This window comes from Lissotriton helveticus, chromosome 3_1 (genome assembly GCF_964261635.1).
Source record: "Lissotriton helveticus chromosome 3_1, aLisHel1.1, whole genome shotgun sequence".
Taxonomy (NCBI): Eukaryota; Metazoa; Chordata; class Amphibia; order Caudata; family Salamandridae; genus Lissotriton; species Lissotriton helveticus.
In genome coordinates, this window is record NC_136061.1 from 357,147,367 (window position 1) to 357,169,569 (window position 22,203).

General features: G+C 51.8%; 1 protein-coding gene across 10 annotated transcripts in view; it reads left to right on the forward strand.

Annotated features, from left to right (window-relative positions):
* GIT1 (GIT ArfGAP 1) overlaps positions 1-22,203 on the forward strand; it is a 534,945-nt gene that overhangs the window by 481,641 nt on the left and 31,101 nt on the right. For all 10 annotated transcript variants that reach the window (XM_078680041.1, XM_078680045.1, XM_078680044.1 and 7 more), the window contains one exon: positions 18,028-18,091. In XM_078680041.1, the coding sequence (XP_078536167.1) occupies positions 18,028-18,091 (64 nt within the window). The remainder of the gene's footprint in view (positions 1-18,027; positions 18,092-22,203) is intronic.

The window sequence follows — 22,203 nt, forward strand, 5'->3', positions numbered from 1 at the left end:
ATTTCTATTGAGACTACCGGAGGGAGAACTGCTTTTAGGAGGCGATTTTAACACAGTATTAGATGGCAATAGGGACCGTTACCCCCCCAGGACAGATGTAGCAGGCGTTTCCCGTATGAAGGGATTTATTGACGCCCTGGGTCTCACTGACGCATGGAGGTATAGACATCCCAACACGTGACTCTACACCTTCCATTCAGGGGTGCACAACAGCTTCTCCCGTATAGACTACTTCTTACTCTCCGCTGTCAGCCTGCCCCATTTGACAGACACTGAGATTCGTCCCCGTGGCATTTCAGACCACTCACCTGTCTCTCTGACCTACGAAATGCACATTAAGGCAAGAAAGCGAATCTTCACTATCTCTACGGGTTACTTACAAGTCCCCAAGATACGTAAAGACATTGCTGCAGTCACAAAACATTACTTTCAAGACAATGTGTCCTCGGTTCAATCCCCTAGTATTTTGTGGGAGGCGTATAAAAGTGTGGTAAGGGGGCAGGCTATCGCCTCCATAACAGGCCATAAAGGTGCAGCACGGGGCGAGTTAGATGCCTTGGAAACTGACCTGGCTGAGGTTAATGCCCATCATGCGGAGAATCCTTCCCCAGCAACGGCGCAAGCCTTACACAATGTGCGCTTAAAGAAAACTAACGTGAACTGGTTAAACTGCAGTTGCAAGCTACCCGGCACACGGTATACAAAGTTGGGAACAAGGCAGGCAAACTTCTTGCATGGTTAGACAGGAATGAAAGAGCACAGAGAACGATAGGGCAGCTGCGTACTCCGTCTGGTGAAATAGTGAGCACCCCGGAGGACATAGTGGACACATTGGCCAAGTATTTTGAACAGGTATATACTTCCGGTTCACGGATGACAACAGAAGAGGCTCAGACCTACATCAAAGATATTAAAATGCTTGCTCTGTCAGTTGAAGCGGCTCTCACTGGAAGCAGACTTCACGATTGATGAACTACAGACTGCCATCCGTTCCCTGCAGTCAGGAAAGGCTGTAGGACCCAATGGAATACCCATTGAGCTTTATAAATGAACATCTGATCTAACTGTCACATTTCTCCTAAAAATGTTCTCCGACAGTCTGAAAGCGGGGGAGCTGCCACGCGATCAACGAATGGCCACCATAGTGATGATACCACAGCCTGGTAAACCCCTGGACGATTGTTCCTCATACCAGCCAATATCTTTGCTCAACGCTGAAGCTAAAATTCTTGCTAAACTGATTGCCATACGCCTGACACCGATTCACCCTGACCAGTCCAGTTTCATGCCCAATAGGAGCACTGCACTTAACCTTAGAAGAGTACAGGCAGTGCTGGCGCGCATGCCCTTTCTTCAAGAACCTGCAATTATCCTCTCCCTTGATGCTCGGATGGCATTCGACATGGTGGAATGGCCTTATTTATTTGCGGTCCTCCGACATCTAGGCTTCGGCCCCAAATTTTGTGCATGGGTGCACTCGTTATACTCACGCCCTCTGGCACACGTGGTGGCAAATGGGCATATCTCCAGAGACTTTCCACTGGGGCGAGGCACACGCCAGGTCTGTCCGCTGTCTCCATTGCTGTTCGCGCTGGCACTGGAGCCATTGGCAGCTTGGATTCAATGGGACCCTATGATTCGGGGACATAATTGGACAGCGACCTGGGAAGACCGCATCTCCTTGTATGCGGATGATGTGCTCTTATACCGGACTTCCCCCAGACGCTCTGTTTTAGTACTTTTGAACATTTGTGAAATCTTCAGTCGTTCATCGGGGTATACCATCAACTGGTCCAAATCGGTTTTATTCATCCTGAGAGGCCCGCCCCCACTGCTCCCGACGGACTGCCCACTCAAAATCAAGGGGGACTCTTTTACAAATTTGGGCATTTGGGTGACACCCAGGTCGGAGGAATTTCTCCTTAAAAATCTGGTACCTCCCCCCCCCACTTAAGCGTTTTCGATGCGATGTGGAACACTGGCATGGCCTGCCATTGACCCTCCTGAGCAAGGCAGCCCTTTTTAAAATGATGATGCTCCCACGGTTCTTATATGTATTAGAGAATGCCCCATTTCCCGTTCCACTAAAATATTTTAAGAAGATAGAGGTGGTTGTCTCTGGCCTGCTCAGGGGAAGCAAACCGGCGCATATAGCACTGGGAAAGCTGATTCGGGGCTGGTACGACGGTGAAATAGCCCTTCCGGATATTTAGTTATATTATTGGGCAGCCCAATTGAAAATAATGAACCAATGGTTACACGCGCCTCAGCCGGAACCAACGTTCCAGGCAGACAGACAGGAACTGGGAGAAGCAGGAATTCTCTCCGCACTGCATGACAAGGGTAGATCTTCCTCCATCGTAGGACCGACGGCGCACACAATAGGCATATGGTACACGGCGCAGGTTCATCTTATATGCAAATATACTATTACTCAAATGACTCCACTCTGGTCGGCGCGACGGCTGTGAACACTTCGTAACAGCAAGGGATTCATGGCCTGGGACCTGATAGGTATCTCCACGGCGGGGGATTTATGGAAGAAGGGTGCAATAGTGCCATTTGAACAACTTAGGACCCAATATGAGCAAGCTTCCACCGAGAGGTTTCGGTACATACAGATCAGTCATGCACTAAGCTCGGTTCTCCCTCCTGGCACCGATTTACCGAAGGCCACCCCTCTGGAAGACAGACTCCTTACTAAGCACATGCGCAAAAGAGCAACCTCATTCACTTATCGTAAACTAATTAATAACATGCCAGACCCGACACTTAAGCGCATATGGTCCACTGACTTGGGTGAGATAGACGATGCGGATTGGCAGACGGCGCTGTCATCCCCACGGGAAGTAGCCGTATCTTTGAGACTCCGATTGGGGCAGCTAAAGATACTTCATCGCGTGTACTACACCAGGGTTACCCTACACACCATAGGGAGGGCCTCACACTATTTTTAGGTCGAGCCTATCCCATTCCACAGGAATTGATAGGGGAGAATTTTAGTGGGCAAAATAAGTTCTCAAACCATCGGGCGGATTTCAAACCGTTCACGTGAAAACACGTGAACACAAGCACGTGCATTTCCCCACATCAAAGCCATCAGCCTCCCTCCCACAGGCTTCCCCAGCGTGCGCAGTGCGCGCTGGCCTCACTTCTCCTCCCCCCTAATTGCTTGCACTTTCAGGGCCGCCAGGCCGTGAGCTGCATCAAAGGGTTCCGCTGCCCATCCCCCTGCTTCACGGCCACTCACATTTATTTTTTTCCTTGTTTTTCACGTTAGTCTCCATCCGATTAGCGTCCCGCCTCCCCCTCCTTCCTTCTCCGTTGCTTTTGCCGTTAGTCTCCATCCGATTAGCTCCCCCCCCTTTATCATTGCAGCTATGCTTGGATGAGAGCCTATGTCCCATTGTCACTGGCTTTGTTAATTAAATCTGTGGAGATTGAGTGCTATCGGAACACGCCTCCAGATCTATTTACAGACTTCAATATTTGTATTGGCATTTGGGGGGGTGAAAGGTGCTTTATAGAAAAACAGCAACAAACCAATTTTGCCCCAAAGTTTTACCTGGTTATGCAGTGAACATTACTGAATGCAACAAGGCTCGAGTGCAACCGATCGTGGTCAAGTCAGGCCACAGTCACGCCCTCACTATGACTCACTAACTCGCCAGTACTCTCTACCGCGTCACTGCAACGCCCTACCACTCCACCACTCACTAACTCCCTCACTACAGCACACTCCCACTCACGTCCTCACCACAGCCCTCACTGCAACATCCTCCCACTCCACTTTCTTGTTTTTCACGTTAGTCTCCATCCGATTAGCTTCCCACCTCCCCCTCCTTCCTTCTCCATTGCTTTTCCCGTTATTCTCCATCCGATTAGCTTCCCCCCTCCCGCCTCCCCCTCCTTCCTTCTCCGTTGCTTTTCACGTTAGTCTCCATCCTATTAGTTTCCCCCCTCCCACCTCCCCCTCCTTCCAACTCCGTTGCTGTTCACGTTAGTCTCCATCCAATTAGCTTCCCCCCCCTTCTCGCCTCCCCCTCCTTCCTTCTCTGTTGCTTTGTCAGGTTAGTCTCCATCCGATTAGCTTCCCCCCTTCTCGCCTCCCCCTCCTTCCTACTCCGTTGCTTTTCACGTTAGTCTCCATCCTATTAGCTTCCCCCCTCCCACCTCCCCCTCCTTCCTTCTCCATTGCTTTTCACGTTAGTCCCCATCCTATTATCTTCCCCCCTTCTCGCCTCCCCCTCCCCTCCCCCTCCTTCCTACTCCGTTGCTTTGTCAGGTTAGTCTCCATCCGATTAGCATTCCTCCCTTCTCGCCTCCCCCTCCTTCCTTCTCCGTTGCTTTTCATGTTAGTCTCCATCCTATTAGCTTCCCCCCTCCTGCCTCCCCCTCCTTCCTACTCCGTTGCTTTTCACGTTAGTCTCCATCCTATTAGCTTCCCCCCTTCTCGCCTTCCCCTCCTTCCTTCTCTGTTGCTTTGTCAAGTTAGTCTCCATCCGATTAGCTCCCCCCCTTTGTCATTGCAGCTATGCTTGGACGAGAGCCTACGTCCCATTGTCACTAGCTTTGTTAATTAAATCTGTGGAGATTGAGTGCTATCGGAAGACGCCTCCAGATCTATTTACAGACTGCAATATTTGTATTGGCATTTTGGGAGGTGAAAGGTGCTTTATAGAAAAACAGCAACAAACCAATTTCGCCCCAAAGTTTTACCTGGTTATGCAGTGAACATTACTGAATGCAACAAGGCTTGAGTGCAACCGATCGTGGTCAAGTCAGGCCACAGTAACGCCCTCACTATGACTCACTAACTCGCCAGTACTCTCTACCGCCTCACTGCAACGCCCTACCACTCTACCACTCACTAACTCCCTCACTACAGCACACTCCCACTCAAGTCCTCACCACAGCCCTCACTGCAACATCCTCCCACTCCAGCATTCACTAGAAGCCTCACTGCAACGCCGTACCACTCCACCACTCACTAATTCCCTCACTGCAGCACACTCCCACTCAAGTCCTCACAGCCCTCACTGCAGCGTCCTCCCACTCCAGCATTCACTAGAGCCCTCACTGCAACGCCCTATTTATTTATTTGCGGGTTTATAACACGCTAGGATCACCTCCCAAAGGAGTATCTCCGGGCCTTTGGCATCCTTCTTGCACATAGACAGTGAGTACATGTCCTATCTAATAGTTTTGAAATAAAAACCTACCACTCGCTAACCCCCTCACTGCAGCACACTCCCACTCAAGTCCTCACTACAACCCTCATTGCAACATCCTCCCACTCCAGCATACACTAGAACCCAGCATACACTAGAACCCTCATTAAAACACAATTTCACTCATTACAACCCTCACTGCACCAGACTCCCACACCAGTGCTCACTAAAACCATCACTGCAACACCCTGCCGCTCCAGCACTCTCTAACCCCTCGCTGCAACACTCTCAGCCTCCTGCACTTACTAAACCACTCACTGCATGACTCCCACTCCGCAACTCACTACAACCCTTCCTGCAACACGCTCCCACTCCACCACTCATAAAACCCTCACTGTGACACCTACCACTACCAGCTGTCACTACAGTGCTCACTGCAACAACGCTCTCTCTCCAGCACTCAGTAAGCCTCTCGCTGCAACACACTCACCTCCAGAACTCACTGAATCCTTCACTGCGACCTCTAGACAGATCTCTGCACTGGCACGCCTCAGATCTAACTGCACCCGCTTTAGTCCTTTCTGTCCCTGTCCAACCCTCATTGCACCCTCCTAGCCCTCGCTCTGCCTGCTCCGATCGCCATACTCAAGCTTACTGCATACCCCTTCCTTCTTAAGCACCACCACAGCACCACTCAGCACCACCACAGCACCACTCAGCACCACCACAGCATCACTCAGCGCCACCACATTATCACTCAGCGCCACCACATTATCACTCAGCGCCACCACATTATCACTCAGCGCCACCACATTATCACTCAGCGCCACCACATTATCACTCAGCGCCACCACAGCATCACTCAGCACCACCCCAGCATCACTCAGCACCACCACAGCACCACTCAACACCACCACAGCACAACTCAGCACCACTCAGCACCACCACATTATCACCCAGCGCCATCACATTATCACTCAGTGCCACCACAGTATCACTCAGCGCCACCCAGCATCACTCAGCACTACCACAGCATCACTCAGCACCACCACGGCATCACTCAGCATCACCACGGCATCACTCAGCATCACCACGGCATCACTCAGCATCACCACGGCATCACTCAGCACCACCACGGCATCACTCAGCATCACTCAGCGCTACCCCAGCATCACTCAGCACCACCACAGCACCACTCAGCATCACCACATCACTCAGTGCTACCTCCAGCATCACTCAGCACCACCACATTATCACTCAGCACCACCACAGCACCACCTCAGCACCACCACAGCACCACTCAGCACCACTCAGCACCACCACAGCACCACTCAGCACCACCACAGCACCACTCAGCACCACTCAGCGCCACCACATCATCACTCAGCGCCACCACATCATCACTCGGCGCCACCACATCATCACTCGGCACCAACACGGCATCACTCGGCACCAACACGGCATCACTCGGCACCAACACGGCATCACTCGGCACCAACACGGCATCACTCGGCACCAACACGGCATCACTCGGCACCAACACGGCATCACTCGGCACCAACACGGCATCACTCGGCACCAACACGGCATCACTCAGCACCAACACGGCATCACTCAGCACCAACACGGCATCACTCAGCACCACCACAGCACCACTCAGCACCACCACAGCACCACTCAGCGCCACCACATTATCACTCAGCGCCACCACATTATCACTCAGCGCCACCACATTATCACTCAGCGCCACCACATTATCACTCAGCGCCACCACATTATCACTCAGCGCCACCACATTATCACTCAGCGCCACCACATTATCACTCAGCGCCACCCCAGCATCACTCAGCACCACCCCAGCATCACTCAGCACCACCACAGCACCACTCAACACCACCACAGCACAACTCAGCACCACTCAGCACCACCACATTATCACCCAGCGCCATCACATTATCACTCAGTGCCACCACAGTATCACTCAGCGCCACCCAGCATCACTCAGCACTACCACAGCACAACCACAGCATCACTCAGCACCACCACGGCATCACTCAGCATCACCACGGCATCACTCAGCTTCACCACGGCATCACTCAGCACCACCACGGCATCACTCAGCATCACTCAGCGCTACCCCAGCATCACTCAGCACCACCACAGCACCACTCAGCATCACCACATCACTCAGTGCTACCCCCAGCATCACTCAGCACCACCACATTATCACTCAGCACCACCACAGCACCACTCAGCACCACCACAGCACCACTCAGCACCCCCACAGCACCACTCAGCACCACTCAGCACCACCACAGCACCACTCAGCACCACTCAGCACCACCACAGCACCACTCAGCACCACTCAGCACCACCACAGCACCACTCAGCACCACTCAGCACCACTCAGCACCACCACAGCACCACTCAGCACCACTCAGCACCACCACAGCACCACTCAGCACCACTCAGCACCACCACTCAGCACCACCACAGCACCACTCAGCACCACTCAGCGCCACCACATCATCACTCAGCGCCACCACATCATCACTCGGCGCCACCACATCATCACTCGGCACCACCACGGCATCACTCGGCACCACCACGGCATCACTCGGCACCAACACGGCATCACTCGGCACCAACACGGCATCACTCGGCACCAACACGGCATCACTCGGCACCAACACGGCATCACTCGGCACCAACACGGCATCACTCGGCACCAACACGGCATCACTCGGCACCAACACGGCATCACTCGGCACCAACACGGCATCACTCGGCACCAACACGGCATCACTCGGCACCAACACGGCATCACTCGGCACCACCACATTATCACTCAGCGCCACCACATTATCACTCAGCGCCACCACATTATCACTCAGCGCCACCACATTATCACTCAGCGCCACCACATTATCACTCAGCGCCACCACATTATCACTCAGCGCCACCACATTATCACTCAGCGCCACCACAGCATCACTCAGCACCACCCCAGCATCACTCAGCACCACCACAGCACCACTCAACACCACCACAGCACAACTCAGCACCACTCAGCACCACCACATTATCACCCAGCGCCATCACATTATCACTCAGTGCCACCACAGTATCACTCAGCGCCACCCAGCATCACTCAGCACTACCACAGCACAACCACAGCATCACTCAGCATCACCACGGCATCACTCAGCATCACCACGGCATCACTCAGCATCACCACGGCATCACTCAGCACCACCACGGCATCACTCAGCATCACTCAGCGCTACCCCAGCATCACTCAGCACCACCACAGCACCACTCAGCACCACCACAGCACCACCACAGCACCACCACAGCACCACTCAGCACCACCACAGCACCACTCAGCACCACCACAGCACCACTCAGCACCACTCAGCACCACCACAGCACCACTCAGCACCACTCAGCACCACTCAGCACCACTCAGCGCCACCACATCATCACTCAGCGCCACCACATCATCACTCGGCGCCACCACATCATCACTCGGCGCCACCACATCATCACTCGGCACCAACATGGCATCACTCTGCACCAACACGGCATCACTCGGCACCAACACGGCATCACTCGGCACCAACACGGCATCACTCAGCACCAACACGGCATCACTCAGCACCAACGCGGCATCACTCAGCACCAACGCGGCATCACTCAGCACCAACGCGGCATCACTCAGCACCAACGCGGCATCACTCAGCACCAACGCGGCATCACTCAGCACCAACGCGGCATCACTCAGCACCAACGCGGCATCACTCAGCACCACCGCGGCATCACTCAGCACCACCGCGGCATCACTCAGCACCACCGCGGCATCACTCAGCACCACCGCGGCATCACTCAGCACCACCGCGGCATCACTCAGCACCACCGCGGCATCACTCAGCACCACCGCGGCATCACTCAGCACCACCGCGGCATCACTCAGCACCACCGCGGCATCACTCAGCACCACCGCGGCATCACTCAGCACCACCGCGGCATCACTCAGCACCACCGCGGCATCACTCAGCACCACCGCGGCATCACTCAGCACCACCGCGGCATCACTCAGCACCACCGCGGCATCACTCAGCACCACCGCGGCATCACTCAGCACCACCGCGGCATCACTCAGCACCACCGCGGCATCACTCAGCACCACCGCGGCATCACTCAGCACCACCGCGGCATCACTCAGCACCACCGCGGCATCACTCAGCACCACCGCGGCATCACTCAGCACCACCGCGGCATCACTCAGCACCACCGCGGCATCACTCAGCACCACCGCGGCATCACTCAGCACCACCGCGGCATCACTCAGCACCACCGCGGCATCACTCAGCACCACCGCGGCATCACTCAGCACCACCGCGGCATCACTCAGCACCACCGCGGCATCACTCAGCACCACCGCGGCATCACTCAGCACCACCGCGGCATCACTCAGCACCACCGCGGCATCACTCAGCACCTCCGCGGCATCACTCAGCACCTCCGCGGCATCACTCAGCACCTCCGCGGCATCACTCAGCACCTCCGCGGCATCACTCAGCACCACCGCGGCATCACTCAGCACCACCGCGGCATCACTCAGCACCACCGCGGCATCACTCAGCACCACCGCGGCATCACTCAGCACCACCGCGGCATCACTCAGCACCACCGCGGCATCACTCAGCACCACCGCGGCATCACTCAGCACCTCCGCGGCATCACTCAGCACCTCCGCGGCATCACTCAGCACCTCCGCGGCATCACTCAGCACCACCGCGGCATCACTCAGCACCACCGCGGCATCACTCAGCACCACCGCGGCATCACTCAGCACCACCGCGGCATCACTCAGCACCGCCGCGGCATCACTCAGCACCGCCGCGGCATCACTCAGCACCGCCGCGGCATCACTCAGCACCGCCGCGGCATCACTCAGCACCGCCGCGGCATCACTCAGCACCGCCGCGGCATCACTCAGCACCGCCGCGGCATCACTCAGCACCGCCGCAGCATCACTCTGGAACGCCGCAGCATCACTCTGGAACGCTACAGCATCACTCTGGAACGCTACAGCATCACTCTGGAACGCTACAGCATCACTCTGGAACGCTACAGCATCACTCTGGAACGCTACAGCATCACTCTGGAACGCTACAGCATCACTCTGGAACGCTACAGCATCACTATGCGCTAACACAGCATCATTCTTCGCCACCACAGCATCACTCGGGGCCCCCACACCATCACTCGGGCCCCCACTCGGGGCCCCACACCATCACTCGGGGCCCCACACCATCACTCGGGGCCCCCACACCATCACTCGGGGCCCCCACACCATCACTCGGGGCCCCCACACCATCACTCGGGGCCCCCACACCATCACTCGGGGCCCCCACACCATCACTCGGGGCCCCCACACCATCACTCGGGGCCCCCACACCATCACTCGGGGCCCCCACAGCATCACTCGGGGCCCCCACAGCATCACTCGGGGCCCCCACAGCATCACTCGGGGCCCCCACAGCATCACTCGGGGCCCCCACAGCATCACTCGGGGCCCCCACAGCATCACTCGGGGCCCCCACAGCATCACTCGGGGCCCCCACAGCATCACTCGGGGCCCCCACAGCATCACTCGTGGCCCCCACAGCATCACTCACTAATGGGCACCACGACATCACTATGCGCTACCACAGCATTACTGAACGCCACAGCATCACTCGTCGCCACCACAACATCACTTCGCGCCATCACAGCAACAACAACTGGTTCAAATATGTTCTCTCAATGTTTCAAGCTTGATTACAAATGTCACAAAAAGATGTTAATATTTCACTTCTGTTCTTGGATTTTCGTCACAATAAAATACACTGAACATAATCTTCACAAAAGTTATTTACAAAAGTTTAAGCTATTGCCATTATAAATTACAATCACTTTTATTTAAGTATTAATTATTTTAAAAAATTAAAAGCCATTGTTATTTGTAATATCAATACATCTAAGTCACGTATATACAAAACATGTTGCATTACAAATGCTATAGGTGTCACATTTGCAAAAGTTATAACTATTGGCATTGTAAATGACAAAGCTATTAATTTAGCTATTTTCAAAACCAACACATGAATAAAAAAATTGTAATTTACAAGACCAATAGCTCAAACTTTCCTAATGCGAGACCTATTGCATTGCAAATGCTTGTTGCCTGAGAGATTGCGGGGAGGTGGAAACCTTTTTTCACACTATATGGCAATGCCCCCAGATTGCAGCGTACTGGGCCAAAGTTATGCGAACATTGTCACAGGTGGTGGTGTCGGTAGTCCCGGAACCGAAGTGTTGTATACTGAACTTATGGGAGCCGAATGATCTTTCTCACTCTGCTCATAACTGGGTTACGCTGGGTGCAATGTTTGCCAAACATAATATTGCCAGAAACTGGAGGTCCGGGGAGGTACGCTTAGATTCTGATAGATACATCTGCCAGTGGATTCCTCACCTTGTGAATATCCCCTGCGCAGCTTCCAATCGGAAACTTTTGTAGCTCTCCACGCCGGCGAGGTCATGGACGACGTCACAGAGGGTATGACTTCGCTCGCAACCCTTCTGACGTCACTGGATCCATAATAGGGCCTCGTCGGCGTGATGACGTCAGTTCCCTTTTTTCCGCGCTGTCGACGCCAACGGTTTCTTGAGACTCTCCGTAGTTAACATTGTTATTATAGTTGTTCTTGTCTGTTCTTCTCGTTTCCTTTCGAAGATGTCTGGGAGAAAATCTGGTTTCAAGCCCTGCAGGGAGTGCGGGAAGCAGATGTCCATCACTGATCCGCACGAGGATTGTGTATGGTGCTTGTCTACCGATCACGACGTCGATGGATGTGTGTGTTGCAGGAAGATGACCTCTAAGGCATTAAACGAAAGGGAAGCGAAGTTATTTATTGCCAAGATGAAGAAGAATAAGAAGGCGAGTAAGAGAAGATCGAGGTCGAGATCTCGTTCCGAATCCAGGTCGGGTTTGAAGTCGGCGTCGGGACATTCGAAGTCGAAGAGACATAAGAGAAAGAAGCACTCTTTGAGGCGTCACTCTGATAAGGAACTGGCGCCGAAGTCATCTTCTCCTCGACGTCACAGTAGTGAGGTCGATCCTTCTGATTCGAATCCGGCCTCGCCAGAGAAGGAAGTGTCTCCTGAAGTCGAAGTCTCTCGATCACCGACGCTGGCTCCTTCGGATTCGGTCCATTCTTCGGATCCGGGTGAAGCCGAGCCAGAGCAAGAAGATCAGGAGCAGCCTGAAGAGGTTCCTTTGTCGGCGCCGAGGGTCCCGACTCCAGGTACACCGGCTTCAGTGCCGGCGCCGGGAAATTATCCCTGTTTCCCAGCTCCAGGCCAAGACCCATCACACTATCTTAACGCTATGTATGGTGTCTTCGCAAGGGCTATGTACCCCTCTGGTGCGCCTGCGGGCCCCATGGGTCCTTTTGCCTTCAATTTGGGTGTCCCTCAGGCATATGCCCAGGCTCCATATATGCCCTTTCTTCCAGCGACGCCGTCCTGGAATTTTCCGGCACCGAGGGCTCCGGCGCCATATCGAGAATCTCCGGCGCCGTATCGAGAATCTCTGGCGCCGCCTGTTCGACCTCGTTCGGCGCTAGCGGTGCCGTCGGATCCGCGTTCGATGCCGGTCCCGAATCCGATGGAGTCGGTTGTGGATCCATCGACTCCAGTCCCGAGGATCCGCTCCAGGAGGGAGGCCCAAAGAGTTGTGGAAGAGGCACGCTATTAGAAGGACATGGAGGAAGGTGAACTTCCTGATTCTGAGGACTATTTTGCAGAATTAAAAGATGCAAGTGGTCTTGATGTTTCTCCTGAGTGGGATTTTTCTCCTGGTTCAGATGCTCCTTCGAAGGAGGTAGCCCCATATCACACAGTTGTGGGAAAAGCTGCTGAATTATTGGACATTAATCTTCCTTCCACCAAATTTAAGTCCAATCTATTGACTGAAGTGTTGCATTCTCCATCCACTGTGACTGAGCCTTTGTTACCGTTTAATGAGGCAATTCTGGCACCGGTGTTGGAGGATTGGAAGAAACCTTTGTCTGCACCTGCAGTCTCCAGGACTGTGGCACGGAGATATACGGTGGCACCGGAGAATCCAGAATTTTTGTCAGCTCACCCTTCACCTGAGAGCCTTGTAGTTCAGGCCGTTTGCTCGAAGAGGTTTTCAGGAGCTTTTCCACAGTTCCTGCTGACAAGGAGTCAAAACGGATTGACCAGTCTGCTAAGAAGGTGTTCTCATCAGCGAGCATGGCACTGAAATCAACAAATGCAACTTGCTTGATGGGAAGGTATATCCATGCCTTGATGGATTCCTCTAAACAGTTGCTGCCAAAACTGTCTGATGAAGACAGAAAGAACTTTCAGGAGGTTTTGGATGATACCCAGGCTGCTGCGCGCCAGGTCATTCAAAGTGGCCTGGATACGGCTGACTCAGTGGCTAGAATTATGGGCTCTGCAGTGGCTACGAGAAGGGGAGCTTGGTTGAAATCTTCAGACTTTTCTCAAGATGTGCAGGCAACATTGTTGGACTTACCTTTTGATGGTACGGGTCTGTTTGGTAAGAAGGCTGATGCCACACTTGAAAGATTCAAAGATTGTAAGGCCACGGCAAGATCACTTGGCTTGCAGACCCATTCCAGAGGTTCCTTTCGTAAATACAGAGGATTCGGGAAGTCATCCTTTCGTTCGCAAGGGCGGCCTCGTCGGCAGCAACAGCAGCAGCAGCAGCAACAAAATACGCTGTAGAAATCTTATAGAGGAAGAAACAGAGGTCATCCACGAGGTCGTCAACCCTCCTCCTCCTCTTCCTCTACCTCTCCTCCTATCGCCGCAGCAAAGCAGCCCTAGATTCCCCATTCCCAGTCATGTTGGTCCTGTGGGGGGTCGGCTTACCCATTTTCTGCAGGATTGGGAATCAGTCACTACAGACCAATGGGTTCTCAATCTTGTGGCAAATGGGTATGCTCTTCCCTTCAGGGAATTCCCTCCAAATTACCCTCCTTGTCAAGGTGCTTGCTCAGAGGAACATATCTGTCTCCTTCAAGAGGAGGTTCTGACTTTGTTAAAGAAAGGCGCGATAGAGGTGGTTCCAGAGCAGGAAAGGGGTCAGGGATGCTACACCCGGTATTTCCTAATTCCCAAGAAGGATGGCAGGCTTCGTCCAATCCTGGATCTCAGGATCTTGAATCTTTATCTGAAACAAGAGAAGTTCAAGATGCTTACCCTTGCGCAGGTTCTTCAGGCGCTGCTAGAAGAAGACTGGATGGTGTCTCTCGACTTGCAGGACGCGTATTTTCATATCCCGATCCTGGAGTCCCACAGGAAGTATCTCCATTTCACGGTGGGGTTGCAACAATATCAGTCTGCGGTCCTTCCGTTTAGAATTACTACTGCACCTCGAGTTTTTACCAAGGTGATGGCAGTAGTGGCAGCCCATCTCAGAAGGGCGGAGATCCCTGTATTCCCCTATCTGGACGACTGGCTGATCAAAGCAGAGTCTCCAGAGAAGGTGCTCCATCATCTGCAAGAGACAACTCAGTTGTTTTACAGGTTGGGTTTTTCGATAAATGTACCCAAGTCTCACCTGGTGCCCTCACAGCGCAACCTGTTTCTATGGGCAGTACTGGACACTACTGTTTGTCGAGCATTCCCTCCACCTCAAAGGATTCTCGACATTCAGGTAATGATTCCTATGTTTCACAATGGAGCGGTATTTCCAGTCCTGAAGGTCCTTCTCCTGCCCGGTCTGTTTGCTTCCTGCATTCTGTTGGTCAACCATGCACGCTGGCACATGAGGGCGCTCCAGTGGTGCCTCCGCAGGCAGTGGTATCAGCACAACGAAGATCTCAGGGAGTCTGTGAGGATCTCCAGAGAAACTGCAGCGGATCTGTCTTGGTGGAGCGTGGAGGGCAATCTGACTCAAGGAAAGCCCTTTCATCTGCCTCCATCGGTTGCCACAGTGATAACGGATGCCTCCACTCTAGGGTGGGGTGCTCATCTGGGGGATCTGGAGATCAAGGGTCTTTGGTCTCCAAAGGAAAGGTTGCTTCACATCAACCTTCTGGAAGTGAGGGCGATTCGTTTAGCACTCGAGGCCTTCCTCCCTTCCCTTCGCGGTCAGTCGGTTCAGGTCCTGACGGACAACACGACCGCGATGTGGTATGTTAACAAGCAGGGAGGAGTGGGGTCGCATCTTCTCTGCAGAGAAGCTCTGCGTCTCTGGTCCTGGGTTCAGGACCACCAGATTTGTCTGATGGCAAATCATCTGGCTGGAGTTCTGAACGTTCGTGCAGACAGTCTCAGTCGGCAGTTCTCAGCCGACCACGAGTGGAGGCTTCACCCAGAGGTGGTTCGTCACGTCTTCCGGACGTGGGGATCTCCTCAGGTGGACCTCTTTGCCACTCACGAGAACGCTCACTGCCCGTCATTCTGCAGTCTCCAGTATCCGTTGCAGGGAACTTTGGGGGACGCGTTTCAGTTAAGTTGGGACTCACGGCTCCTTTACGCGTTTCCTCCCATACTCTTGATTCCTCTGGTTCTGAGGAAGATTCGCCAAGACCGGGCCCAAGTTATCTTGATCGCCCCGGATTGGCCAAGAAGGGTGTGGTACAAGGATCTTCTCCACCTCTCCTCGTGCCCGCCGCTCCATCTCCCTCTCAGGGCAGGTCTCCTATCTCAGATGGAGGGGGTAGGTTCTACACCCCCACCTCCAGACCTTACACCTTCATGCCTGAAGATTGAACGGGGCAACCTGAATTCTTTTTCTCCACCGCCTGATGTGGTGGATGTAATTCTTTCGGCCAGGCGTCTTTCCACCAAGACAATCTATTCCTATAGGTGGTCCAAATTTGTTTCCTGGTGTGGAGAGAAATCTATTGACCCCTTAAGAGCTTGTTTGTCTAACATACCTCAGTTTGCTCTTTCTTTGGCCCAGCAGGGTTTTGCTGTGGCGACTGTAAAGGGTTATTTATCGGCCTTGTCGGCTTTCCTTAGTTTGCCGGACCAGCCGTCTTTATTTAAGTCACCTATTGTATTACGCTTTATAAAAGGTCTTGCCAACAAATTCCCTCCAACTCCATTTATTGTGCCTCAATGGGACTTGAATTTTGTCTTAACCTATTTGATGGGTTCACCCTTTGAACCTTTACACAATGAGACTTCTGTCTTTTAAGACTGTTTTTCTTGTAGCAATTACCTCGGCAAGGAGGGTAAGTGAGCTTCAGGCTCTTAGTACGAAAACCCCATTCCTGACCATTCATGCTGAGAGAATGGTACTTAGGACCAGGGCTGCTTTTATGCCTAAGGTGGTAACTCCCTTCCATCTGGGGCAGTCCATTACCCTCCCTATCTTTTATCCTCTCCCTCACCCTTCCAAGGAGGAGGAGCGGCTTCACCGCCTAGACCCTAAGAGGGCGGTGAGTTTCTACCTCGATAGGCCTAAAGACTATCGTGTGGACGACCAGCTTTTTGTTGGATTTGCTGGCTGTAAGAAAGGAAAAGCGGTGCACAAGCACACGCTATCGAGATGGATTATCCTGTGTATAAAGATCTGCTACGCCCTGGCTGGTAAGGAACCTCCAGAGGGTATAAGGGCTCATTGTACTAGAGCAAAGTCTTCAACATCTGCTTTGGCTAGAGGTGTGCCTGTAGAGAATATTTGTAGAGCCGCAACTTGGGCCTCCCTCCACACTTTTGCGAAGCATTACTGCTTGGATACTGAGGTGAGGAGGGACGGCCATTTTGCGCGCTCTGTCCTCCAGGATTTCTTGGTATAGCTGAGTGGACACCCTCCTCCGGGAGTGGGAACTGCTGTGGGACTCTATTCACAAGGTGAGGAATCCACTGGCAGATGTATCTATCAGAAGAACAAGTTACTTACTTTCGGTAACGCTTTTTCTGGTAGATACAGTATCTGCCTGTGGATTCCTACTGACCCACCCGCCTCCCCGTTGTCCACTCTTCTATACCTGCTAAGTGTATATTTAAAATATTTTTTAATGGATGTATTTATATATTCATGCATATTGCATTGGTTTCACACTGTGTGTGTTGATTTGAATACTGTGTACTATGTGTACTATTACTGTTTGTCGGTCCGTCCGTGGGCCTCGGGGGCACGGAAAAAAGGGCGGAACTGACGTCATCATGCTGACGAGGCCCTATTATGGATCCAGTGACGTCAGCGGGGTCGCGAGCGGAGTCGTACCCTCTGTGACGTCGTCCATGACCTCGCCGGCGTGGAGAGCTACAAAAGTTTCCGATTGGCTGCTGCGCAGGGGATATTCACAAGGTGAGGAATCCACAGGCAGATACTGTATCTACCAGAAAAAGCGTTACCGAAAGTAAGTAACTTGTTCGACTGGTGCATGGATTTGAATGCAGCTATGATGGCAGAACGAGTGGTATACACACATCGTGGATGCCCCCGAAAATGGGAAAAAATATGGGGTGCCTGGAACAAATTTAGAGGCTATCTGTGTGAACCACCCGGGCAGGACGGGTATAATGAGTCAGAGGGAGGGGTGGGAAGGGGTGGCGGGTTCCCGAAAAATGCCAACATGGATAATTATGATACATCGGTTTTTATCGCTGTGTGTGGTGTCATTGACGTCTGTTATAATCCATAATGCTCAATGTAAATGCCAGTTGATTGTAATATGCCCTGCTTTTGTTTTAAATAAAAACACATTTAAAAAAAATTATGCTTGCCATGAAACACCGAGGTGCTCTAGCCAGTGTGGTAATAAAAAGTTTTAAATGCGTTTCTCTTTCCCAGTTTTGTACCATGCTCGGAAAAAATCCACACAGCGGTTACAGAGATGGCATCTCTCTTTCCAAAGGTAAGTCCTACATCTTGGCATTCCACTATCGCATATTGGTCTTTCCAGAACGTGGCTCTATTGAGTTCCGATTTTTGTTCATATACACTCCTGCTCAGCTTTAGACCTGAAAAACAGTGTGCAACCATCCCAGTTGGCATCACTAGGGACGGTTTCCAGCATTGAAAGAACATAGGATTTAATTGTATGTTCGAGGCATATGAGCTGCAGATTGTACAATAGATCGCCAGCTGGTGTTGGGCTCGGATGATTGCAGGTTGTTGTCTTCTTGGAAAAAGTCTTTGTAGTCACGAGATAGGTGACTCCTCTCTTGTACAATACGGCGCATGGTCATCTACTCCATCCTCAGATAGTTTTTTTCCGCCACTGGGTTTGGATGAAAGTTTTCCGCTCTGGCTAGAAAAGACACTTTTCGACATTTTGGAAGCGAATACTTTAGATAACCAACTTTCGACATCGAATAAACCTTTCGACATCACAGCTACATCCCGGTGCGTCGACGCGAGCCGTTGGGCCTATCTGCGCCGTACGGCCTACGCCTCATGGACAGAACTCCATTCAAGAGATGCCCGGTATGTCGAGCAAAATTCCCTCATAGCGACCATCAAAGGTTTGCAACCTCTGTCTCTCGCCAGAACACGACGAGTCGACCTGCACAGCCTGTGCCTCCTTCCGATCGAAAAAGACCATTCGGGATCGGAGGGCCCGTCGACACGAGAGGAGGAGATCAGCGCCAGCACCGGAGGCCTTCTTTGAGGAGGAGATCGTCGAAGAAGAAGTCTACGAGAACCCACTCGAAGATATCTCCGAGGACGAGGCTCCACTCGTCGCCGAGGAAGACTCGCCTGATCTCCAGATCATATCGGGAGCAGAGGACTCTGACGATTCGATTCCATCTCGACAACCCGTGAGTTCCTCTGCCCCTGCACAACAGACACTGCCCAAGCCAAAGGCAACGGTCAGCACTCCGCCCATGGGGCCCAGTCGAGACCGAAATTTACCCTCCCGATGCCCCGCCTTCGGGCTCGGCTCCGAGGAAAAAGACTACGCCGTCCGGTGCCTCGGCACCGAAAAAAACACATGTGCCAATTCCACCTCCTCCATTGGCACCGAAACATCCTTCGACTCCGAAGGACTCTTCGGCACCGAAGCTAACACGCCCTTCGGCACCCAAAGACTCTTCGGCACCCTAAACAGACATCGGTGCCGAACCCAAAAACAGTAACGGACCCGAAAGCTTCGACTCCAAACCATCCGGTTCCAAAAACAAAGACGGGAAGATAGACTCCGGCGCTGCAGGCCCAACAAAACCTGTCTCCACACCGAAATCCTCAATAGCGGTACCAAAGACCACGAGGCCTGATACAGACAAGCCTAAAACACCTTCGGCACCGAAGAAATTGCCACAGGACTCAATCACTCCTCCTAAGGCAAAAAACACTAAACAACCACTATTGGCACCTAAAAAATCGGCAAGAGGAAGATCTATTTAAACCAGATCCAAAACAGAAAAAGGTCTATATCAATCCAAAAACTGGACATGTGGAAGCAATTCCTCACAAAAATAGACCAGCAGACACACCACTTCCAACTGTGGTTCCTGCCAAAAAGGATTGTGCAACTTCTCCAATGCACCCTTCCTCTCCTTCACCTTCTTCCTCTCCTATCACTCCATATATTGAGCCTATAACTTCTCCTGCTCAATCTCCTGCATCATCACACCACACTGACGAAGAGTATGACTTAGGTGGGGGGGGGGTGATGTACCTGAGCCACATACATACCCTTTATATGAGGATGTCAACCCAGAATATCCCAAAGAGGATGATGCATATAATTTCCAACCAAATAATGCACCAGACATCCCTGACCCTCAATACTACCCAACAAAACCTTCCCCTCCAGAGGATAGTATTGGGTTCAATCATCTATTAAACAGAGCTGCACTTTACCACGGAGTTCCAATGCACTCTGATGCCATTGAGGAGGATTTCTTATTAGACACTTTTGAGCAGTCACAAAGATCTACTCAAATACTACCTATGATCAAAGGGGTCATTAAACATGCTCCAGAAATTTTTAAAGATCCAGTAAGGTGTAGGGTACTAAATCCCAGACTAGAGAAAAAGTATAGACCAGCACCAGGTGATCCAGTCTACATTAGGGACATCTGCCATTGGACTCTTTAGTAGTGTCAAATGCACGTAAAAGAGCCAATTCCCAGACTTCTGGTGACACACCCCCACCTGACAAAGAATCAAAAATCATTGATTCGTCAGGGAAACGGATTGCTGCACAGGCAACAAACATATGGCGCATAGCAAACACACAAGCCTTACTCTCACGCTACAATAGGGCTCACTATGACCAACTAGAAAAATTAATGGAACACCTACCAGATCAATGCAAAGATCAGGCAGCAGAGCTCTTACAAGAAGGCAAATTAATATCTAATGCCTCAATTAAATGCGCACTAAATGTAGCTGACACCGCATCCAGGGCAGTTAACACTAGTGTTATCATCAGACGTCATGCATGGTTACGCATTTCCGGTTTCAAACCAGAGGTACAAACTACCATCCTCAACCAGCCCTTCAATCAGAACCAGTTGTTCGGGCCAGAGGTAGATAATACACTAGAGAAGATGAAAAAGGACACGGACACTGCGAAGTCTATGGGTGCATTACAATCCACTCAGACTAGAAGTTCTTTTTGTCGCTCCTCTTATAGAGGAGGCTCCAAGCAGACCGGCACAGATAACACATCATCTTTTAAAACACATACACAAAACCCCTCTAATAAGGGTTACTTTAGAGGAGGGTACAGAGGCAACAACAATAAGGGAAGAGGTAGAGGTAATAACAACCGCTCCTCTTCCACTCCCAAACAGTGACTTCCCTCTGCTTCCTCTACAGCATTCCACTCCTGTGGGGGGCAGATTATCACAGTTCCTACCTGTCTGGAATTCCATCACAACAGACAAGTGGGTAAGACAAATTATCCAACATGGTTACTGCCTAGAACTCACAGCAACCCCCCCAAAACATACCACCCAGGCAGCGTCCAATGTCCACAGAACACATAACTCTGCTTCAACAGGAAGTTCTAGCACTTCTACAAAAAGATGCTATTCAAAAGGTCCCCTTACAGGAACAAGGAACAGGAGTCTACTCCCTGTATTTCCTAATACCCAAAAAGGACGGGACATTAAGACCGATCCTCGACCTCAGGCCCCTAAACCACTACATTCAATCAGATCATTTTCACATGATCACTTTACAACAAGTGCTCCCATTACCACAACAGGGAGACTTTCTTACAACACTAGACCTAAAGGACGCCTATTTTCATGTTCCTATACATCCTGCGCACAGGAAGTATCTAAGATTTGTCATACAAGGACAACACTATCAGTTCAAAGTCCTTCCATTCGGGGTCACAACAGCACCACGAGTGTTTACAAAGTGCTTAGCAGTAGTAGCAGCAGCACATCTCAGAAGACAACAGATACATGTCTTCCCTTACCTCGACGACTGGCTCATAAAAGCAAAATCGTTCAAGCAGTGTGTACAACACACAAAACAAACAATACAAACATTACACAACTTAGGGTTTTCAATAAACTACACCAAGTCGCACCTAGAGCCTTCGCACGTTCACCAATATCTAGGAGCTACCATACACATCGGCAGCTCTAGCCTATCCCAGTCAAGCCAGGATTCAAAGCATTCAGAGCTTAGTCTCCCTTTTTCAATGCCAGCACTCTCTTCAAGCCAGAGTGTTCATGAAACTAATAGGCATGATGGCGTCTTGCATCTTCATAGTTCCTCACGCAAGACTGCAAATGCGCCCACTACAAGAATGTCTAGCATAACAGTGGAATCAGACTCAAGGTCAGCTCACAGACCTGGTGTTGGTAGACAGCCGTACATATCGCTCTCTGCAATGGTGGAACACCAAAAACTTGACAAAGGGACGGCCGTTCCTAGAACCTGTTCCACAAATAGTGCTCACAACAGATGCATCCCTCACAGGATGGGGAGCCCATCTCCTGCACTATACCACTCAAGGCCAATGGAACAGTCAACAAAAACTGTTCCACATCAATCTGG